This window comes from Cibotium barometz, chromosome 25, assembly GCF_041138505.1.
Source record: "Cibotium barometz isolate CiBa-2024 chromosome 25, ASM4113850v1, whole genome shotgun sequence".
NCBI classification, from domain to species: domain Eukaryota; kingdom Viridiplantae; phylum Streptophyta; class Polypodiopsida; order Cyatheales; family Cibotiaceae; genus Cibotium; species Cibotium barometz.
Genome location: NC_141070.1, coordinates 9632991 through 9650402, shown reverse-complemented (window position 1 = coordinate 9650402; position 17412 = coordinate 9632991). Strand labels below are relative to the sequence as shown.

General features: G+C 49.1%; 1 protein-coding gene across 1 annotated transcript in view; it reads left to right on the top strand.

Annotated features, from left to right (window-relative positions):
* LOC147624225 (long chain acyl-CoA synthetase 4-like) overlaps window positions 1-17412 on the top strand; it is a 90350-nt gene that overhangs the window by 55598 nt on the left and 17340 nt on the right. The window contains exons 7-11 of the mRNA XM_086819172.1: window positions 7639-7678; window positions 7791-7885; window positions 8068-8235; window positions 8799-8909; window positions 9025-9112. Coding sequence (XP_086675298.1) covers window positions 7639-7678; window positions 7791-7885; window positions 8068-8235; window positions 8799-8909; window positions 9025-9112 — 502 coding nt within the window. The remainder of the gene's footprint in view (window positions 1-7638; window positions 7679-7790; window positions 7886-8067; window positions 8236-8798; window positions 8910-9024; window positions 9113-17412) is intronic.

The window sequence follows — 17412 nt, the reverse complement described above, 5'->3', positions numbered from 1 at the left end:
TCGTCAATCAGCCTGCCTAGTTCCAAGCTTCCCCAAGCCTCGAAACCAGTCTTGCGTGCGTGTAGCACACGGTAGATACACACTGTGCACATGACAAAAGACCACCTAGAAACACTTTTTGAAGCTAGGAAAATACACTAGTAAGCTTGGATATGGAGTTGGGAAGGAGAAAGTGCACAAAATACAGCCAAAAGGCCTCATGAAGGAGGGCGCCCCACCCTCATCTAGAGAGAGGGAAGAGAGAGATGATGAGATGTCCGCCCTGGGTGTCAGGTAGAGAGGACAAGTGATTTGTGCTGCAAGCTGGGATGGACACATTGCTGATTGCTCCCTTTGTACAAAGGGGATAAGGTTTGGGCAGTGGGCATTGAGTTTTGTCCACTTCGAGAAGCTGTAGATTCTTCTTCATCACTTGCAAGAAAAGATGATGCATTCGTAAATCTTGTGCAGGATAAGTGGACTTTCCTTGCAATTATGATGCATCATTGGAGCATATGTCTCTCAATGTTAATGAAAGACATGACACATGGTACTTTGACAATGGAGCTTCTAAACACATTACCTCACGAAGCGATTTGTTTAAGAAGCTTATGGCTTCCCCTGAAGGCAAGCGGGTAACATATGCAAACAATTCTTCTTATCCAGTTCAGGGTGTTGGTGCGGTGATCCTCACCACAGCAGATGGTGCAGACTTATGTCTTCTGGATGTATTGTATGTGGCAGGGATAAAGAAGAACTTGATGTCCGTCTCCTCTTATGCTAAAAGAGGATATGCAGTGAACTTTGAGGATGACAGATGCACAATCAAAGACCGTGAAGGTGGCTATGCATTGGTCACTTCCAGCACATTATACCATGGGCTATATCAGCTTGACAGGTTTGACAGGAGAGTGCATGACGCTCATGTGGTTACCACTCTTACACCTGTCATGCACAAGGCATAATTGTGGCATGCAAGTTTTGGGCATGTGAATTATGGCAGGTTGATGCGGTTGCATGGAAGAAGAGATTGCAATCGATGACTGTGCATGCAATCTCCTCATTCACGGCTTTCATCTTTGTCTTCACATAGGTGAGGTTGTTAATGTTTGCACTGATGGCGGTTTGCGTCATTGCCGGAGAGCTCTCCTGCCTTGGCCTCTTCGATTGGAAGTTGGAATCGCCAGAGGTGGAGCCGGATGGGATGGGGGAAGGAGTCACGGATGCGGCGGTATGGGACATGGAAGCTCCCCCACGTCCACCTTTGCCTTGGTTGCGGATGTGCGAGTACTTCTTAACTATACCATCCTCAATTTCTTGAGGAATCTCCTTGCACGGCGCAACTTCCCCACCAAGCTTGGACACATGTGCAAGGAGCCTCGTGGCGCTACTTGTGTAGCCCTTCCCGCAAAAGTTGCACGTCCATTTCCATGACCTCGATTCACCGGTAGGTTTCTCACTGGTGGTGGTAATTAAGGCAAAAGCCTCATGCTTTTCCTTTCCTTCGGACCTCATTGCTTGAGAGAGAGAGCTTGACAGAGAGAGAGAAAGAAAGCTGTATTAACGTCTACTAGAGGCCGAACTCGACCTATGAGACAAATCAATGTACAACTCTTGAGTTTCAGCAGATACCCACTACCATACTCACTGACAGTCAGAGTGCTATAGCTGTGGTACGAAACCTAGTGTTTCATGCACGTACTAAGCACATAGAGATTCATTATCACTATGTCAGGGAGAGGATTCATGCAGGGGAGTTCTCATTATCTTACTGCGCTACACAGGACAATGTTACAGATTTGTTCATGAAGGCGTTGCCTCCAGAGAAGTTTGAAGCTTTCCGCAAACCTTTAGGCTTACTCTCGTACAGTGAGTGATCTGCTGCACACCTTGTATAGGTTCACATAGTCACTACATGGGGGATTTATTGGCATATATGCTATGAGTAGTGCTACATGTGAACATGGGCTAACCAAGGGCACCTTTCTCCCTTTGGGTTTGTCCCTTGGATATTAGGTGTGAAAGGACACCACAGTTATTGTATTTTGATATTGTGAAGTCAATCTCCAAGCTCCACACATATTGTATGCTATCTTCTTTGTGTGAGCATCTATCACCATCACTCTTGAGAGTGCTTGTTGCTGTACTTCTCTGTGTGCAACCCTAACCTAACAATCCCCGGCATATGCAATAGCCATGGACGCCAATCCAATGTACATACATAATGAGAAAGCACGGGTGGACCAGATGGGTGGCCAAATGGTGACATCCCCTCCGGCTTCTAGACAGTTGATTGCAACTGAAAAGCATCTAGATACGTTTGAAGCAAGTGTGGGCAATCTCTAAAGAACTCTTCATCTATCCATTTAGCATCAATGGGAAGATAGTTCTTGAACTTCACAAGGTTACGCCGGACAATTTTGCTTGCAACAAGATACGCAATCTGTTCTGGTTGCAAAATCTCCTCAAGCTCATCCACTTTTGGTGGATCCTCAATGAGTGGTTCACTGGGCTCCGGCCCTACATACTTGCGAAGGAGACTCACATGAAAAGCATTGTGTATATGCCAATGACTAGGCAATGGCAACTTGAAAGCCACTTCATTGTTCTTCTCGATCATTCAAAAAGGCCCATAGTACCTGGTTGCAAGCCTAGGGTATGCACCCTCTTTGCCAGGCTTGTTTGCAAGTCTTGCTTTCTCAAATTTCAGCAATACCTAATCATTCTCTTTGACATCAAATTGCCTTCTATGCTTGTTGGTAGTCTTTTTATGTTTGTCTTGTGACCTTGTAATGGCTGTGCGCATGTGAGCAAAGGCAGTATCCAAGTCTCTTATGTGCTTGTCAGCCGCAAATATTGCGTCCTTTGTGCGAAGGATGGGTGGCAAAACCACCTTACCATAAACAATCTCAAACGGGGCCTTTCCTGTGGTATTATATGCAAATTCCACAAGTGGTAAGTACTTCTCCTAAGAAGACTTTTGATCTGCCACATAACATTTCAAGAGATCCAACATGGCTGAATTTGAAGCCTCACTTTGCCCATCAATATTAGGGTGATAAGGTGATGAGAAGTCCACTTTGGTGTTCTTATTATCAAATAAGGCCCGCTAAAAGAGACTTGTAGTCCTTGGATCTCTATTCGCCACAATGGATTTCGGCATTCCATGATGCTTGAACACATGTGCAAGATATATTTTAACCATATGCTTATCTTTGATGGTCTTTTTGACTGGTAAGAATTGAGCTTGCTTGCTAAGCCTATCCACAATTGTCCAAATGGCATCATTACCCTATTGGGTTCGTGGCAAATCCACAATGAAATTCATTGTAATACTTTCCCATGGCTGAGTGGGAATAGGCAATAGCTGAAGCAAACTTGGTGTCTTTTGCCTATCAAATTTCACCTTTTGATAGGGGATACATGCACATACATGTGTCTCTATGTCCTTCCACATACACCCAGGTTACGGATGCATTGCCAGAGGCCGCACATTGGTGTGTCGGGGGAGACTTCAACATGCTTGAGGACCCGGCCGATAGGGTGGGAGGCAATCATGTTATAGTGCACGGTATGGAGCTTGCAGCTTGGGAGCGATTTTGCATGACATTGAAGATCACTGATGCATGGCAGCATGAGGCCTTCTCCCGCTCTCAGGACAGTCTTAGTTTCTCTCGGTCGGATCGCCCGCAGGGAGGGACTAATCTATCATGGATTGATCGCTTTTGTGTGGGCGACAGGTTAGGGGAGCGAGGGGGCTGCGTTGGCATTCTCGATGGCATCTCTTTTTCAGACCATGCGCCAGTTATTTTGACTCTTGAGGAGAGGACACGGGAGACTAGCATGCAGTTGAGGATCCCAGAGAGGGTACTTACAGATCCTAGTCTCGCTGAGGACATTGAGAGGATATGGCATGATAGTCAGAGCTATGGCCAGGATGCAGCAGGCCAGTGTGCCCAGGGACTCATCGAGCTCAGCTCTTTTTTGCATGCTGCAGCCTTGACACGGCTGGGAGAGGCCCGCGAGAGGGAGCGTCGGTTGAGATGTAGCCTTGCTTCGCTTCAGCGCCTTTAGGAGCAGCAGCCTACATGTGAGTGGGTGGCGTCTCAGCTGAGCCAGGCACACCAGGAGGTTAGAGAGGCAGAGGAGCGGAGACATGAGTTTTACTATCGTCGCCAGGCCTCTTAGTGGACGCAGCTTGGTGATAGAGTGATTGGGGAGTTTTTGAGATTACTGGGTCCGCCATGCTCGAGCAGGAGTCCGCTACCTTGGGAGGCCGGACGGATCGGTAGCTACTGAGCCCGAGGAGATCAGAGCCATAGCCACTGGGTTCTATAGAGACTTGCTTTCAGCGGAGCCACCCACTGAGGCTCGGGATGCTTGCAGGCAGACTGTGTGGGCCCATGTGCAGAGGAGGGTCACGGATCGTATGCGTACAGTTCTGGGTGAGCCTCTTTCAGAGGTTGAGCTTGCTGAGGCCTTGAGGGTCCTCCGGCGTCATAGTTGCCCATGGGAGGACGGATTGACGCCTGCCTTTTTTATGCGCTATTGGGACCTTTTGGGGCCAGGCCTCTGCAGGGGCTTTCAGTATGTTTTGGACACTGGGGTGATGCCACAGAGCTTTACAGAGGGCTTGATCTTTCTTATCCCCAAGGGGGAGGGAGTATCAGATGATATTCGGCATTGGAGGCCTATTACGATCCTCAATACTATTTACAAGGTCTTAGCAAAGGCCTTGAGTTTGAGGATCCAGCCCTTCCTGGGGGAGTTGATTCATGCTACCCAGACAGGATTTGTCAAGGAGCATAGTATCCTTGACAACATTTTCACCTTCTGGGAGGCGACGGCCCGAGCTAGATTTCTTGGTGAGGACTTGGTCGTGATGCTTCTCGATTTTGAGAAGGCATACGATAGAGTCGATTGGGGTTTCTTAGAGGGCACTATGCTTCGCCTGGGCTTTGAGCCAGGTTGGATTCGAGGGGTGGCGGCTCTTTATTCCACAGCTCGTAGCCAGGTGCTGATTGCAGGAGGAAGGGGGCCGAGTTTTGAGTTGACCAGATCAGTCCGTCAGGGGTGTCCTCTCGTCCCGTTTCTTTTTCTCTTCTTTGCGGAGGCTATGAGCATGTATCTGACGGTAGAGGAGGTTGGTTTGAGAGGACTCCAGCTCCCAGTCAGGGGGGAGGACCTGCTCGATGCTAAGTTTGCTGATGACACGGGTTTATTTTTGCATGGCCAGGAGGCCAATCTTCAGCGAGTAGAGCAGTCGCTCCAGGTTTTTAGTGCAGCTTCGGGAGCATTGATCAATTGGCGCAAGACAGTGGCCTTTTGGATCGGTAGCGCTCCCACTCCGGCATGGAGCCCAGACCCGGGTTTTAGATGGATTCCTCCTGGCACAGCAGTGCGATATTTGGGATGCCAGATTGGACTAGATTTGTCACCTGAGCAGCAGATTGCCCCGCTTCTTCTGAGCATTCGGAAGAAGCTTTTGTATTGGAGTACAGCTCGGCTATCCTTGGCTGGGAGGGTGGTGGTGGCAAATCAGGTGCTTTTAGCGACCATGTGGTACATTACGTCTTGCTGGATCTTCTCGAGCTCTTGTATCAGCCAGGTACAGAGGCTGATCAGGAACTTTCTTTGGTCTGGGCGGGATGGTCAGCCTGCTAGGGCAAAGGTTGCTTGGGCAATTATTACACTTCCGTTGGCCCAGGGAGGCTTGGGCATTAAATATCCAGTTGATCAGAGTAGAGCCGTATTGGGGAAGCTTATTGTTCGGGGGCTGCTTCCAGGCGCTGAGCCTTGGAAAGAGCTCCTTTTGCAGCGGCTGCAGGCTCGGGCTCCCCCAGCAGGGGGCACTTGGGCACCAGAGATACGATGGATCTTCATAGAGATGAGGAGGACATGCCTTAGTAGAGGATGGGAGGACAGATTTGCCTTGATCATCCTGAGAGCTTGGGAGTTGCTAAGACCGGGGCTCTCTCAGAGACCTCCTTCTTGTGATGAGGAGCGGGCCAGACAGCCGCTCATCTGGAGCCCAGCGGTTCGCACAGAGCAGGGTCATATGCTGGGTTTCTCGGCCTCGTCTAGCTTGGGGACCATTGGCGGCAGGCCTAGCACGCAGTTTTGGAGTCTGGCAGGCCTTCTGCAGTCTCCTAGAGGAGATCCAGGTGGAGAGGCTGGGTCACTTCAGAGGGGGGTTGATTATGAGGGATGACATTCAGGAGGCACTCACAGAGGAGTGGTTCACGCCTTTCGAGCCCGTGGCCCCACGGTGGATGGGAGCCTTTACTCAGTTGGAGATCCTGATTGCTGTCAGAGCTTGCACTGAGGATGGCAGATGCCTCTACTATGAGATCCAGGATGAGGGCAGGCTTCAGAGAGTGGAGGTGGAGTCGCCTTTGGTTGCAGAGTGCATCTTTCAGAGGATACGGGTGGTGGCCGCCGCTTCTCGGAAGTGGCATATTGACCCAGACCCTTCAGATGTGGACTTTGATTGGCGTATATGGGCATATGCAGCGCGCCCCTTGGCCCGGCTCGAGTGGGACCCTGGCGAGTACGAGTGGCATGATCCTTATGCATCCCTTGAGGCCACAGAGATCACCTTTTTCCAGTATACTGTTCGGTTGGGGCGACATATTTTGACGGCGAGGAGGATGGTCTCTCCAGCTGCATCGGGGCACTGGCGGCTTCAGGGACTCTTACCGGAGTTCCTTGAGGACTTTTGGACCAGGCTCTGGGCTAATCGACAGGCACGCAGGATCTCGACTTTTCAGTGGTGGCTGGTCGCTCACAGGGGTTCTGCAGTTGGCACCTGGCTTGTCTACAGCGGTCTTCCGGCGGCCTGCGTCCGATGTGGCCACCCTATGGAGACACAGAGACATTGCCTATGGGACTGCTCTCAGGCGCAGTAGATTTGGCTGCGGATGCTGCGCATTCTGGCCCCCCCTCTCTCCAGAGGGGATGTATACGTGGGGTGCCGCTGCTTGGTCGACTTCGTTTGGGCCTGCTATGGGCTATGAGATGGAGCAGGACAGCCAGGCCATCAGATTCATTAGGGGCCAGCCTCGCCTTGTTCCTTCACCGGACTTCTCGTCCGCCGGCTGGACACAGGAGAGGGATCTACGATGGGAGCTCCTCAGCAGCCTCACCATATGGTTCACCTGGAGGGCCCGGTGTTTCAGGGTCTTTGAGGGGAGACTGGAGCCACCAGTCGAGATTGTTCGGGGGATCTGGCAGGAGCTCATCCACACCTTGCGAGGACAGTACGACCGCATCCGGGGCGACTCGGATGAGGCGATCTTGTGGCGCCAGGCTTTTCACACCACTTGGCGCAGCGGCCCCTTCTATACCCTACACGTGGGGTCCCCCCGTTGGCACTACAGGCCACCTGTTTGGCTTTTCCCCCCTCCTATTGTATGATACAGCCTCTCAGTTTCTTTGTACTGATTCTTGTATTTTTTAGCACCTAGGGAGAGTCTCCCTGGCTGCCTTGCTTTGTTCTCTGCTCTGTTTTCTTATGAGCAGAGAGGATCTTTTGTAGCCCTACGGGCGTTTTTATATAACTAATGAAAGGATCTTTTCTCGGAAAAAAAAAGATCATAGATGTCTGTATTCTCACTTAATAAGATTTTCTTATTTACTTTTCAACATTTCAATCTGCAGATGCTGGAATACGTACCCAGATGTGCAGATTTTCTGAAAAGTATGTAATTGCCAGTGAATCTCTGAAATCCATGAAAAACTCATGTATTTTTCTCTACTTTTCAAGAAAAGGTGTTCAATGTAATCAAGGAAGGCTACATTCGTCTCTGCAGCTCTGGTTTCCTTTGGAGATATCTCAAAAGAACAGCGAGACAAGGCAGAGCGCTTCAATGTCACAGCGTATTCTTGGACTGAGTTTGTAAATTTGGTGAGCAAAACACTTTTGACACAGAGCCTTGGAACTTTGTGAGCATTATTTGTTGTAATGAAGGGGTTTTGGGTTTCCTAATTGAGTCCTTAAATGGGGGTTGTCTGAAATCCCTTCATAACATTCTACTTGGGAAAAGAAGGCTGTTAATCTACAACTGTGATCTTTTTTGGCTCATGCAGGGTACAAAGAATCCGGTAGCCCTAACCCCTCCCAAAAAGGAAGACATTTCTACCATTATGTATACAAGTGGTACTACTGGAGAACCCAAGGGTGTTCTTTTAACCCATGAAAATATCACAGATGTCATTGCTGGAGTTGATAGATTACTTGCTTCCCTGGGTGAGAAGGTAAATCTGTGTTAATAGAGAAAATGTAGAGCAAATGCGGTTTATTGAAGACTGAATTTTAATTGGCTTCTTCAATAAAGTGCTTTTTTAAAAGCTTGTTGGCATATTTTCCTGGACACTTTTGGGCTTTTTGTAGCTAGCTGACATAGCTTTCTAAATAGTATCGGACACAGTATTGGTGCTTTTTGTAGATGGTTTACATAACTTTCTGCATAGTATTGGCCTTTTTGTAGCTAGTCGACATAGCTTCTGCACAGTATTGGGCTTTTTGTAGCTAGTTGATGTAGCTTTCGGCACAGTATTGGGTTTTTTGTCGCTAGTTGAAGTAGCTTTTTTTTTTTGCACAGTATTGGGTGTTTTGTAGCTTGTAGACATAGCTTTCTGCACAGTATTGGGCTTCTTGTAGCTAGTTGGCGTAGCTTTCTGCACAGTATTTGGGCCACTGGATATGGTTCTAGAAAGCTCTCTTTTTCTTTTCTTTCCTCTGGCATAAAAGTTTTGGTTCCCTTCTCTTTGGCCATGCTTTTCCATCCAGTGGACTGATTTGTTGCACTTTTGTTCAGATGACAGAGGACGATGTTTATTTCTCTTTTCTTCCATTAGCGCACATATTTGATCGCCTGATTGAGGAATACTGTGTGCGCAGTGGTGCTGCGATAGGGTTTTGGCAAGGAGTAAGTTGTTTTATTGCTTTCAACTGCAGTAGCTTTCTATTCTTCATTTTTGGTTTACCTTTCAAAAGGTTCGTTTTCTTTCTAGCTAAACTTTGTGTTGTACTTGCTCTCCAAGGACGTAAAACTTGTCTTAGAGGATGTTGGTGCTTTAAAGCCAACTGTGTTTGCCGGCGTCCCTCGGGTCTATGATAGGGTTTATGCAGGTTGGTCTGTTTGCATTACGAATACATAGCAATGGGGACTGTGTCGTTTTAATAGTGATTTATAGTCTGGCATGCACACTGTTATTAATGCCAAAACTTTACAAAGCTTTAATAGTGATTTATAGTCTGGCATGCACTTGACTGTTATTTTTTTTACTGGGAAAATGATCCTGTTGTCCTGATCGGAGAGAAAGGACCTGAGTATGAATGATATCGGTCTAAATGGAGCAGATGGACTCAGCTAGGGGGGGTTGAATGTTCCCTTGATTGCCTCGTTGCAAGTGGCTCGCCATATATGCCAGGGAACAATACTGCTGATAATCTCCCATATTTGACTAGTGCCTGGAGACCAAGTCTCTGCAAATAAGTTTGGAGTGGGAACTGTCTTTGTCCTGCAGTATGAAAGTTGGAGGGCCTGCCCTCCCTGTAGCCTCCTCATAGAAACGGGTGGGGCTAGCCTCTATCGTCCAGGCTACTGCTCCCCAGGTGACAATGTGCAAGTGATGACCATGGAAGCGAAGAATCCTCACCCTCTGAAGAGAGCTGTCGATGAAGTCCTTGGGGGGGAAGGGGGGAGGGGGGGGGGGGGGAGGGGGGGGAGTTAGCCGACCCTAATGGCCAACAGAGAAAATGAGTGGATCCACGCCCCCCACCCTAATGGCCAACAGAGAAAATGAGTGTGGATCCACGCCCCCCCCTTCTCCCTTCCCCTTTTCCTTGTCAGAGCCGAGGACCGCAAGGGGGATGTCTTGGTGTGTGAAGGCTCCAAGGGTGACCTGCTCTCCGTCTTGAATCCCATGTAGGCGTCTGACTTGTGTCTCGCGCGGGGGGGGGGGGGGGGGTGCGCTCATGAAGCTGGCCAACTCTTGTCGAGTGGGACTAGTGGAGAGGGGTCCCCAGGCAATGTGAGCGAGCGCCCAGGGGGTGGCTATTGGGCATCCTCAAGAGGGTGTCCGGAATCAAGGGCTAACAGATTCTTCTGCTCATCTTAAGTCGGTGGCAGTTGGATGAGTGCTGGCTTGAGACAACCGCAAGCTCTAATCAAACCAGCTACAAAGCGGTCCTCGAAGGAGGAACTGAGACCGCGAGAATGGGCTCTGTGAAGATCCAATGCACACTAAGGGTCCAGGCCCCAGGGGCCACTGAGAGGGGCTGCAAGCAGAAATTCGCGAGAGAAGAAAGGCCTCTCAGGGCTCTCCACCTGGATGGAGGCCACGAATGACTAGCTTGCCCAGCTCTGAATAGCAGGCTCAATGATGTCCAGCTCACAACGATGCCGAGGCTGGATGATCACCCCCCATTCCACCGTCGCCTGCGTCGAGATGACCGACCGTTGTCCCAACCCAAAGAAAATTCTGGATCAGCCTCGACACCTGCCCTGGGCATGCCCTAGAGAATGCCTTGCAAGAAGTAATGTACCACTTTGTAGCCAGAAGTACCTGGCTGGCCACATCCACGCGTGACTGGAAACAGATAGCATGGCAGTACTTTAGTAAAGAAGCTTCTTCCGAATGCTCAGAAGAAGGGGGGAAGTTGCTGCTCGGGAAAAATATCAATTCCGATCTGACAACCCAAATACCTGACCGTGGTGCCATGGGAGATTGACTGAAAAGACTAAACTGGTCGCCAAGCCGGGGTGGGTGAGGAGCCAACCCAGAAACCACACGACTTGTGCGAGTTGATCTGAGTGCCTGAAGCTAAGCAGAAGTCCTCAATGGACGGCTCAAATCTCTGTAGGTTCCCTTCCTCTCCTGAGAGGTTGGCAGCTGTGTCCTCTGCAAACTCAAGAGTCTAGCAACTCCGGACACCCCTGGCGGGCTGATCTGGAAATCTGGAATCTGTCCCCTTGTCCCCATGATTGAGGATCTGGCTGTGGGCAGCAGAATAAAGTGTGGAGACTCCTTGGATCCAGCCTGTTGGGAATCCCATCTGAAGCATGGTGCCCTATAGGAAAGCCCAATTTACTCTGTCGTAGGCTTTCTCAAAATCCAGGAATAGTACTGCCATATCCTCCTGGTGGAGACATGCCATGACGGTCGCCTCCGAAAAGGTGACGATCTTATTCACTGTGCTCCTATCCTGGATGAAACCCGTTGGTGCCATGAATCCAATCTGGAAGGTGAGGCTGAAGGCAGCAGCAGCTGATGGCTTTGGCGAGGATTTTGTAAGAACTGCAGTCTTCCTTTTCTTTCTTACTGGGACCTCATGGAGGATGCCATCGTTTTCAGGCTGCCTTCAATGAGATCATGATCATTGGCCGCATGCTGGAGGGGCTTTCAGAGGGGCTCATTCACCTGATTCCCAAGGACAGTGGTGACCATTTGGAGGTACGACGCTAGAAGACCATCCACTTTGAGGCACTTGCCGTGTGGCAGGACACAAAAAGAGCCTCCCTCAGCCATTCTCTCGAGAAACGGGAACTCAGAAGCTCTGCAGACCTGGGCAGACCACCTCGTGTGTGCTGCCAAACCCTCTTTCTTGTTGCATCAATCTAGGGGGTGAGGGGAGTGGCCGAAAGAAGCCCTCTGTAGGAATCTGTGGCAATGGTATGCACCTGGGGCCGGGTCGGACTCAATGGTACCATCTGGACCTTTCAGCCTGTGGACCCCGTCTCTGCAGTGATGTGGTCCTGTCAGCTCTAAAAAATCCTCCGTGACCTTGTCTCCTGCTTGGGTCCAAAAAGAAGCATGGGCGCCATACCTGAACTCCACCCTCCTCTCCTGAATCGAGTGTATCTCTGTGTGGGCAGTCTCCATGTGGGACTCCATCCACGGGCTATTTGGAGTTTGCTCCTGAATTCGCTTACCAAAGTTCTGCGAAGGCTCCATTCCTGCTCCCGAAATATGATGAGTCTATCCTGGTGTGTCCTCTATAAGAATGAGTCTATCCTGGTGTGTCCTCTATAAGAATGAGCCAATCTCTCCAAGACCGAGGTCTAGATCTGTTGCAGCTGATCCCTGTCTGAAAGTGAGATCTCCCCATATCTCCTTGATCTTAATGCCAATCTCTGTGTCTTGGACTAGGCTCTCTGCGATGTGGGCACTCCGCTCTTTTTCTGGTCTCCAGGGGTTCTCTAGGTGAAGGAGGACAGGGGCATGGTCTGATACCATGGTGCCTGCAATGACGCTTTCCATGCTTCCCCAGCTGCAACCCCACTCATCCACATAAAATCTTTCAATGCAGGAAAGGTTTGGTGTGTGCATCCTCCTGATCTAGAAAAATGGAGGCTCTCGTGGATGCGTCCGGACTCCAGTAGGTGCCAGGGGTCCTGTCCTCTCATGGTGAATATCAACTCCTCCCAAGCGGAGTACTCGGCCCTTGAGATAGTGTCTAGTCCTCCTCCCTGTCTGATGTGTGGGTCCTCTTACATGTTGAAGTCCCCTTCCGTGCACCAAAAATGCCTTGGGTAGCTCTTGCCACACTTATATCCAGAACTCTAGAATTCTGTCTGCCCCACCGCCTTGTTGGGGTCGTAAATGTTGGGAGATCCACCCAGTCCTCTCCAACCCTGATGAAATCCCACTGGGATCTCCCCTGTACAATGGTGCCAGAGTCCAGCATGGACGGGAGCAATTGCTCACAGACTGAGATGCATACACCCCCCTGGTTCCCCTCAAGAACAATGGCGGCCGACCAAGAGGTGTGACTACATCTTGGCAAGACTTTCCCACTTCTACAGGTGTGTCCTTCTGAGAGGTGGTTTCCTGAAGGAATAGGGTGTCCATTGAGTCTCCTACTAAGTCTGTGCCTACTACGTCTGTGTGCAGCTCCAGGCGAAGAACCCCTCTTCAGCTATGGAAACGGGTTCCGCAAATCCTGTGAATGTTCCTAGAAACTACCCGCATGTCTATGAATGGGAGGAGTTAGTTCTGCTTGGCACACCCTCTGCACAGAGGGTTTTGGGGGATGGTTTGGAGGGGGAGTAGTTACTATCTGTCTGAGGTTGGAGGCAAGCTAAATGAGCCTTGATCTTACCCTCCATGAAGATCCATTTTGCTCTCGGCCAACTGTATGGATACTCGGGGCTCCATCCATCACAATAAAGATAGTGGTATGCCGGCTTTAGGGACACTGCCATTGGTACACATGTAGAAAAAAAACAAGACCACCTCGTGGCGGATATGAGGGATCCATCTTGATTACAATGCCCTGACAATGAGTGACAATATCACTGAGGCACCCATCTCCAACATGGTGGGAGAGAGAGTGACTGCCTGGATGCGTATAACGGTTTGCTAGTAGGCACGGTTGCCTCGGGGGTCCCACTTGGCTGGCTCTGTTGACATTGATGTCCTTGTGTGGTGCGATTCTGTCGGCATGGCCGTCGAGCTGGCTCCCAGTGGTCTAAGTCCACTATAGGGTCTGCCTTTGGGGAGGTGGCTGACCTCTGGCCTCCTCCCTCCTAGCTGGGGCATCCTTGGTGAGCTTGCCGTTGAGAGCAGGCTTTGGCCAGGTGTCCCATGTGCCTGCAAATGAAGCACTACCTGGGAGACCTAAGTACTTGACTCGTTGCAGAATCAACCCCCCCCTCCCCCCTCTCCATATACTGGGGAGTGCAATGACTCGAGGAAGGGCATCTGGCGAGGCTTTGCATTCTTGGAGGGAGGGAATCCTTGTTGCCCTGGCTTCCATGGAGACGGTTGTATGGGGGGATTCTAGGACCTATTCAATTGACTCTAGAAGGGGGATTTACTCTTTTTGGAGGTCGGGGAAGTAGATTCTGATGGGGAAGTTAGAAAATCCTGCCAGGGGGTGGGATGCGGGGTCAAAGCCGTAATGTCATTGAGTGAAGAACATCGACTCCAAGAGGGGGATATACTCCTTTTGGAGGCTGGGGAAACAGATTGTCATGGGGAAGTTAGAAAATCCTGCTAGGGGGTGGGATGTGGGGTTGAAGCCGTGAAGCCATTGAGTGAAGAACACTCGCGCATCGCGATGAGGATCTGTTGAAGCACCCGGTTTGCCGTTGTGGGATAATCAAACTCCACTTGTGAGAAGCCGTGTCCAAGAAAATGGATGTTGGAAATTTTTCTGGGTTTGGGGATAGGGACCATAAGGTCTGCACATGGAAAAGCACTAGTTTTGGTCAAAAAGCAAAGAAAAGCAAACAGTCAAACTGAGTTGACTACGAGCTAGGAGCATCACTGGCAAGAGGGGATTGAGTAGTACCGAAATGAAAAAGCTGCTTTTTCAAAAAGCAACCCTAGGGCCAAAAATCGAGTCCCGGTCCCTAAAGTTGGAAAAGCAAAGCACAAAAATGCTTGGTAGAAGATTGGCCTTGTTTGAAAAGATTTTTTTTGTAAAAAGTCAAAAGAGGAAAGTAAAAAAAGTAAAGCAAAAGCATGGATAGCTTTTGGGCAAAAAGCAGGACCCCCCTCCCTCAAGTATAAAACAAGCATGAACCGTTTTTAATTATCATCATCATCATCATCATCAACATTATCAACCAAGCGTGAGTTTTCATAGCCGACTGTCCTTGCTATTCTGCGCCGTACGAGTGCTGCCGTATTGCTGATCTGCGCCACCTAGTGTCTGCGTTGTACGATTGCCTGCACCCATTACTTGCCGTTCGACTATCTGCTGTTGGTGCTGTCGTACGGCTGTGTGTGCCGTTTGCCTGTTGATTTTCTGCTGTACAGAACTGCTGCCTGCTTTTGATCTACGCTGGCTGATTGCTGCTGCCTGTTGTTGCTTGCTGTTGTTTTGTGACGGTTGCCGTGATGCCACGTGGACTAGTCTTGGTTCATATTCCCATGTGCGGCCTTTGTGGGCTGTTTCTACCCTGGATTGAGCATCAAACCTACGGCTGATCATCATATACTTCATCATCTACACGATTCACTGGTGTACTTCGTTTACAAGCTTGGGGTATGTTGGATTTGGTACTAGCCCGGTGAGAGATCTTGTGGGCCATCCCTGTGGTGTGCTCGGCAACAGGATCTCGTGCCTCACATCAACTACGATATTTATTTCTACATCGGCACATCTGTTTGCTTTTGTATTCATTGTTGTATTGATCTTGGTTTGCTAGCTCGTGGATTGTTCCTGAATAAATTCCTGAAAGGGGGCGGGACCTGTTTCCCGGTCAACGTGTGTCATGTGCAAAGTTCTCTAAACCCTACTCTCTCCCTCTCTATTTTTTATTCTCTTGGATACGTGGTGGAATTTGTCATAGCATGCCCCGCTGGGCTTACATTGGGCCCTCACTAGTGAGGGTTGCTTGGCACTGTGCTAGGTGGCTTGCCACAGTCCTGCAAACAAGTGAAGAGGCCACGAGGGAGGAGATTGTTGATGCTAAAAGCTCGAGGCTTGCTTCTAGGAATAAGCAAGGTGTGGCGGCCTCAGTTAGGGCTGATGGTGCGACTGCCATGGAGTTATCTTGCAAATTCGAAGATGAGAGAGAGCCAACACTCGTCGATAGAGCAGCCTGCATGTTAACAACTGAACGGGGAGGGGTGGAAAGATAATGGTAGGAAAGAAAGAAAGAAAGAAAGAAAGAAAGAAAGTTGTATTAACAACTTCAAAAGGCCAAAATGACCTATGAGACCAAAAGGTTACATCATATCCATGAGGTACATCATCTTGGGTACAAAATAGTAATAAAGAAAGATAACAAAAATCTGGAACTTTAAAATCTGATCTAGGTACATGAGTAGAGAGCTCTCATATCACCTTGATACATCCCTCATGGGCCGTTGTGACATGGTGCTCAAGGTGGTAAAATTGAGCTGGCGCGAGAAGGTCTTGCGATGATGGGAGATGATGGCTTGGATCCTCCTGTGGTGGCGTGGTCGTGGGCGAGGGCCATGGGATCTGGGGCGTCGAGCTCCGCATAACTCAGTGGCTCTGTTTGTCTATGTAATCCGAGATCTCATCAATGTATAGACCAAATAGAGTAGGAGACAAGGGGCAGCCTTGCTTCACCCTGATAGTGCTGTGTATTATCTCTGAGTCACCTCCTGGAGCCCGTACTCTGTCTGTGACTGACTCATAGAGTGTAATAATCCCCCACAACATCTTTGCTGGCACTCCCATATCCTGTAGTCTCCTCATCAGTCTGGCCGGTGGGACAGTATCAAAAGCTTTGCGGAAATCCACAAAGCAGGAGTATATCCAATGCCCGTGAGCTCTCCCCTCCTCAATGATCCCCCGTAGTGTAAAGATACGATCTAGTGTGGAGTGCCCTCTCCTGAAGCCTGCCACAAAAAGCACACAAAGTGCTCACAGTTGTTCTCCCAAAGTTTATCTCCCACTGCGGAAGCACAAATGCAACTCTACTCCCACTGTATGTGATAAAATCACCAAAATCTGGTTGCTGCAGATTTAGGACAGCACCTTAAATGTGCTATGTTCCCCTTCCAAAGTACTGTACAGCAGTACTAAGTGCTCACCAATGATGTACCAAATCTGTACCGGCAAGTACAGCAGCTGAAAATGAACCTTTTCCTCACTCAAATCAATGTACAGCCATGCCAAAACTTGTAAAAAGTTGTACCAAATCTGTACCAGCAAGTACAACAGCAATAAATGCTCTCCTGGCTGTCCAAATGAGTGAAAATCAGACTTTTACAATCCCCACCACTACATACAACAGTCCCGAACAGAAATTGGGCAAAAGCCCCTTGATTGCAAGTGGATTTCTGAGGATTCAAGGAATAAAAGTCTTGCCTGCTGCTTTGCCAAGCTCAACAAGCACACAATCTTGAAAAGCCCCTTGATTTAAGATCAATTTCTGATCATACATGGTACATTAACGCACATGAAGGCATCCAGAGTCTTCACAATGCTTCCCCCTGGCCACATATACATCCAATACATAAAAGCCCCTTGATTTACAGGCACATTGAGTGCTTGACAGGCATCAACACATTGCCCAAAGCATCAAATGCGAGTGCCTGCATGCAAATCAATCCAATCGGCACAAAAGCCCTTTGATCTGCACTGCAATTTCCTGCAATTTTGGCCCAAATGTGAGATTTCTCACATCATACAGCATGTATGAATGCCCAATTGCACAATCACATCGAAAGCCCCAAATTTTGACATCCGATTTCCTGCAAATTGATCCTGAATGTGACCAATGTCACCCAATTTTGCCAATTTTGCTCAAAAATTGAGCAATTTGGCACCTGTACCTGCTCAATTGATGATTGTACCTGCTCAATTGCAAATCCCAAAAAAAATTGAAGCAAATACCTTGTAATTTCTGATTTTTTGTTGCAGAAAAAGGGGGTGATGATGCTGCTGCTGTTCTGTGTAGGTCTTGCAGGTTGCAGGTTAAGGCTTCTCCTAGCTGCTTT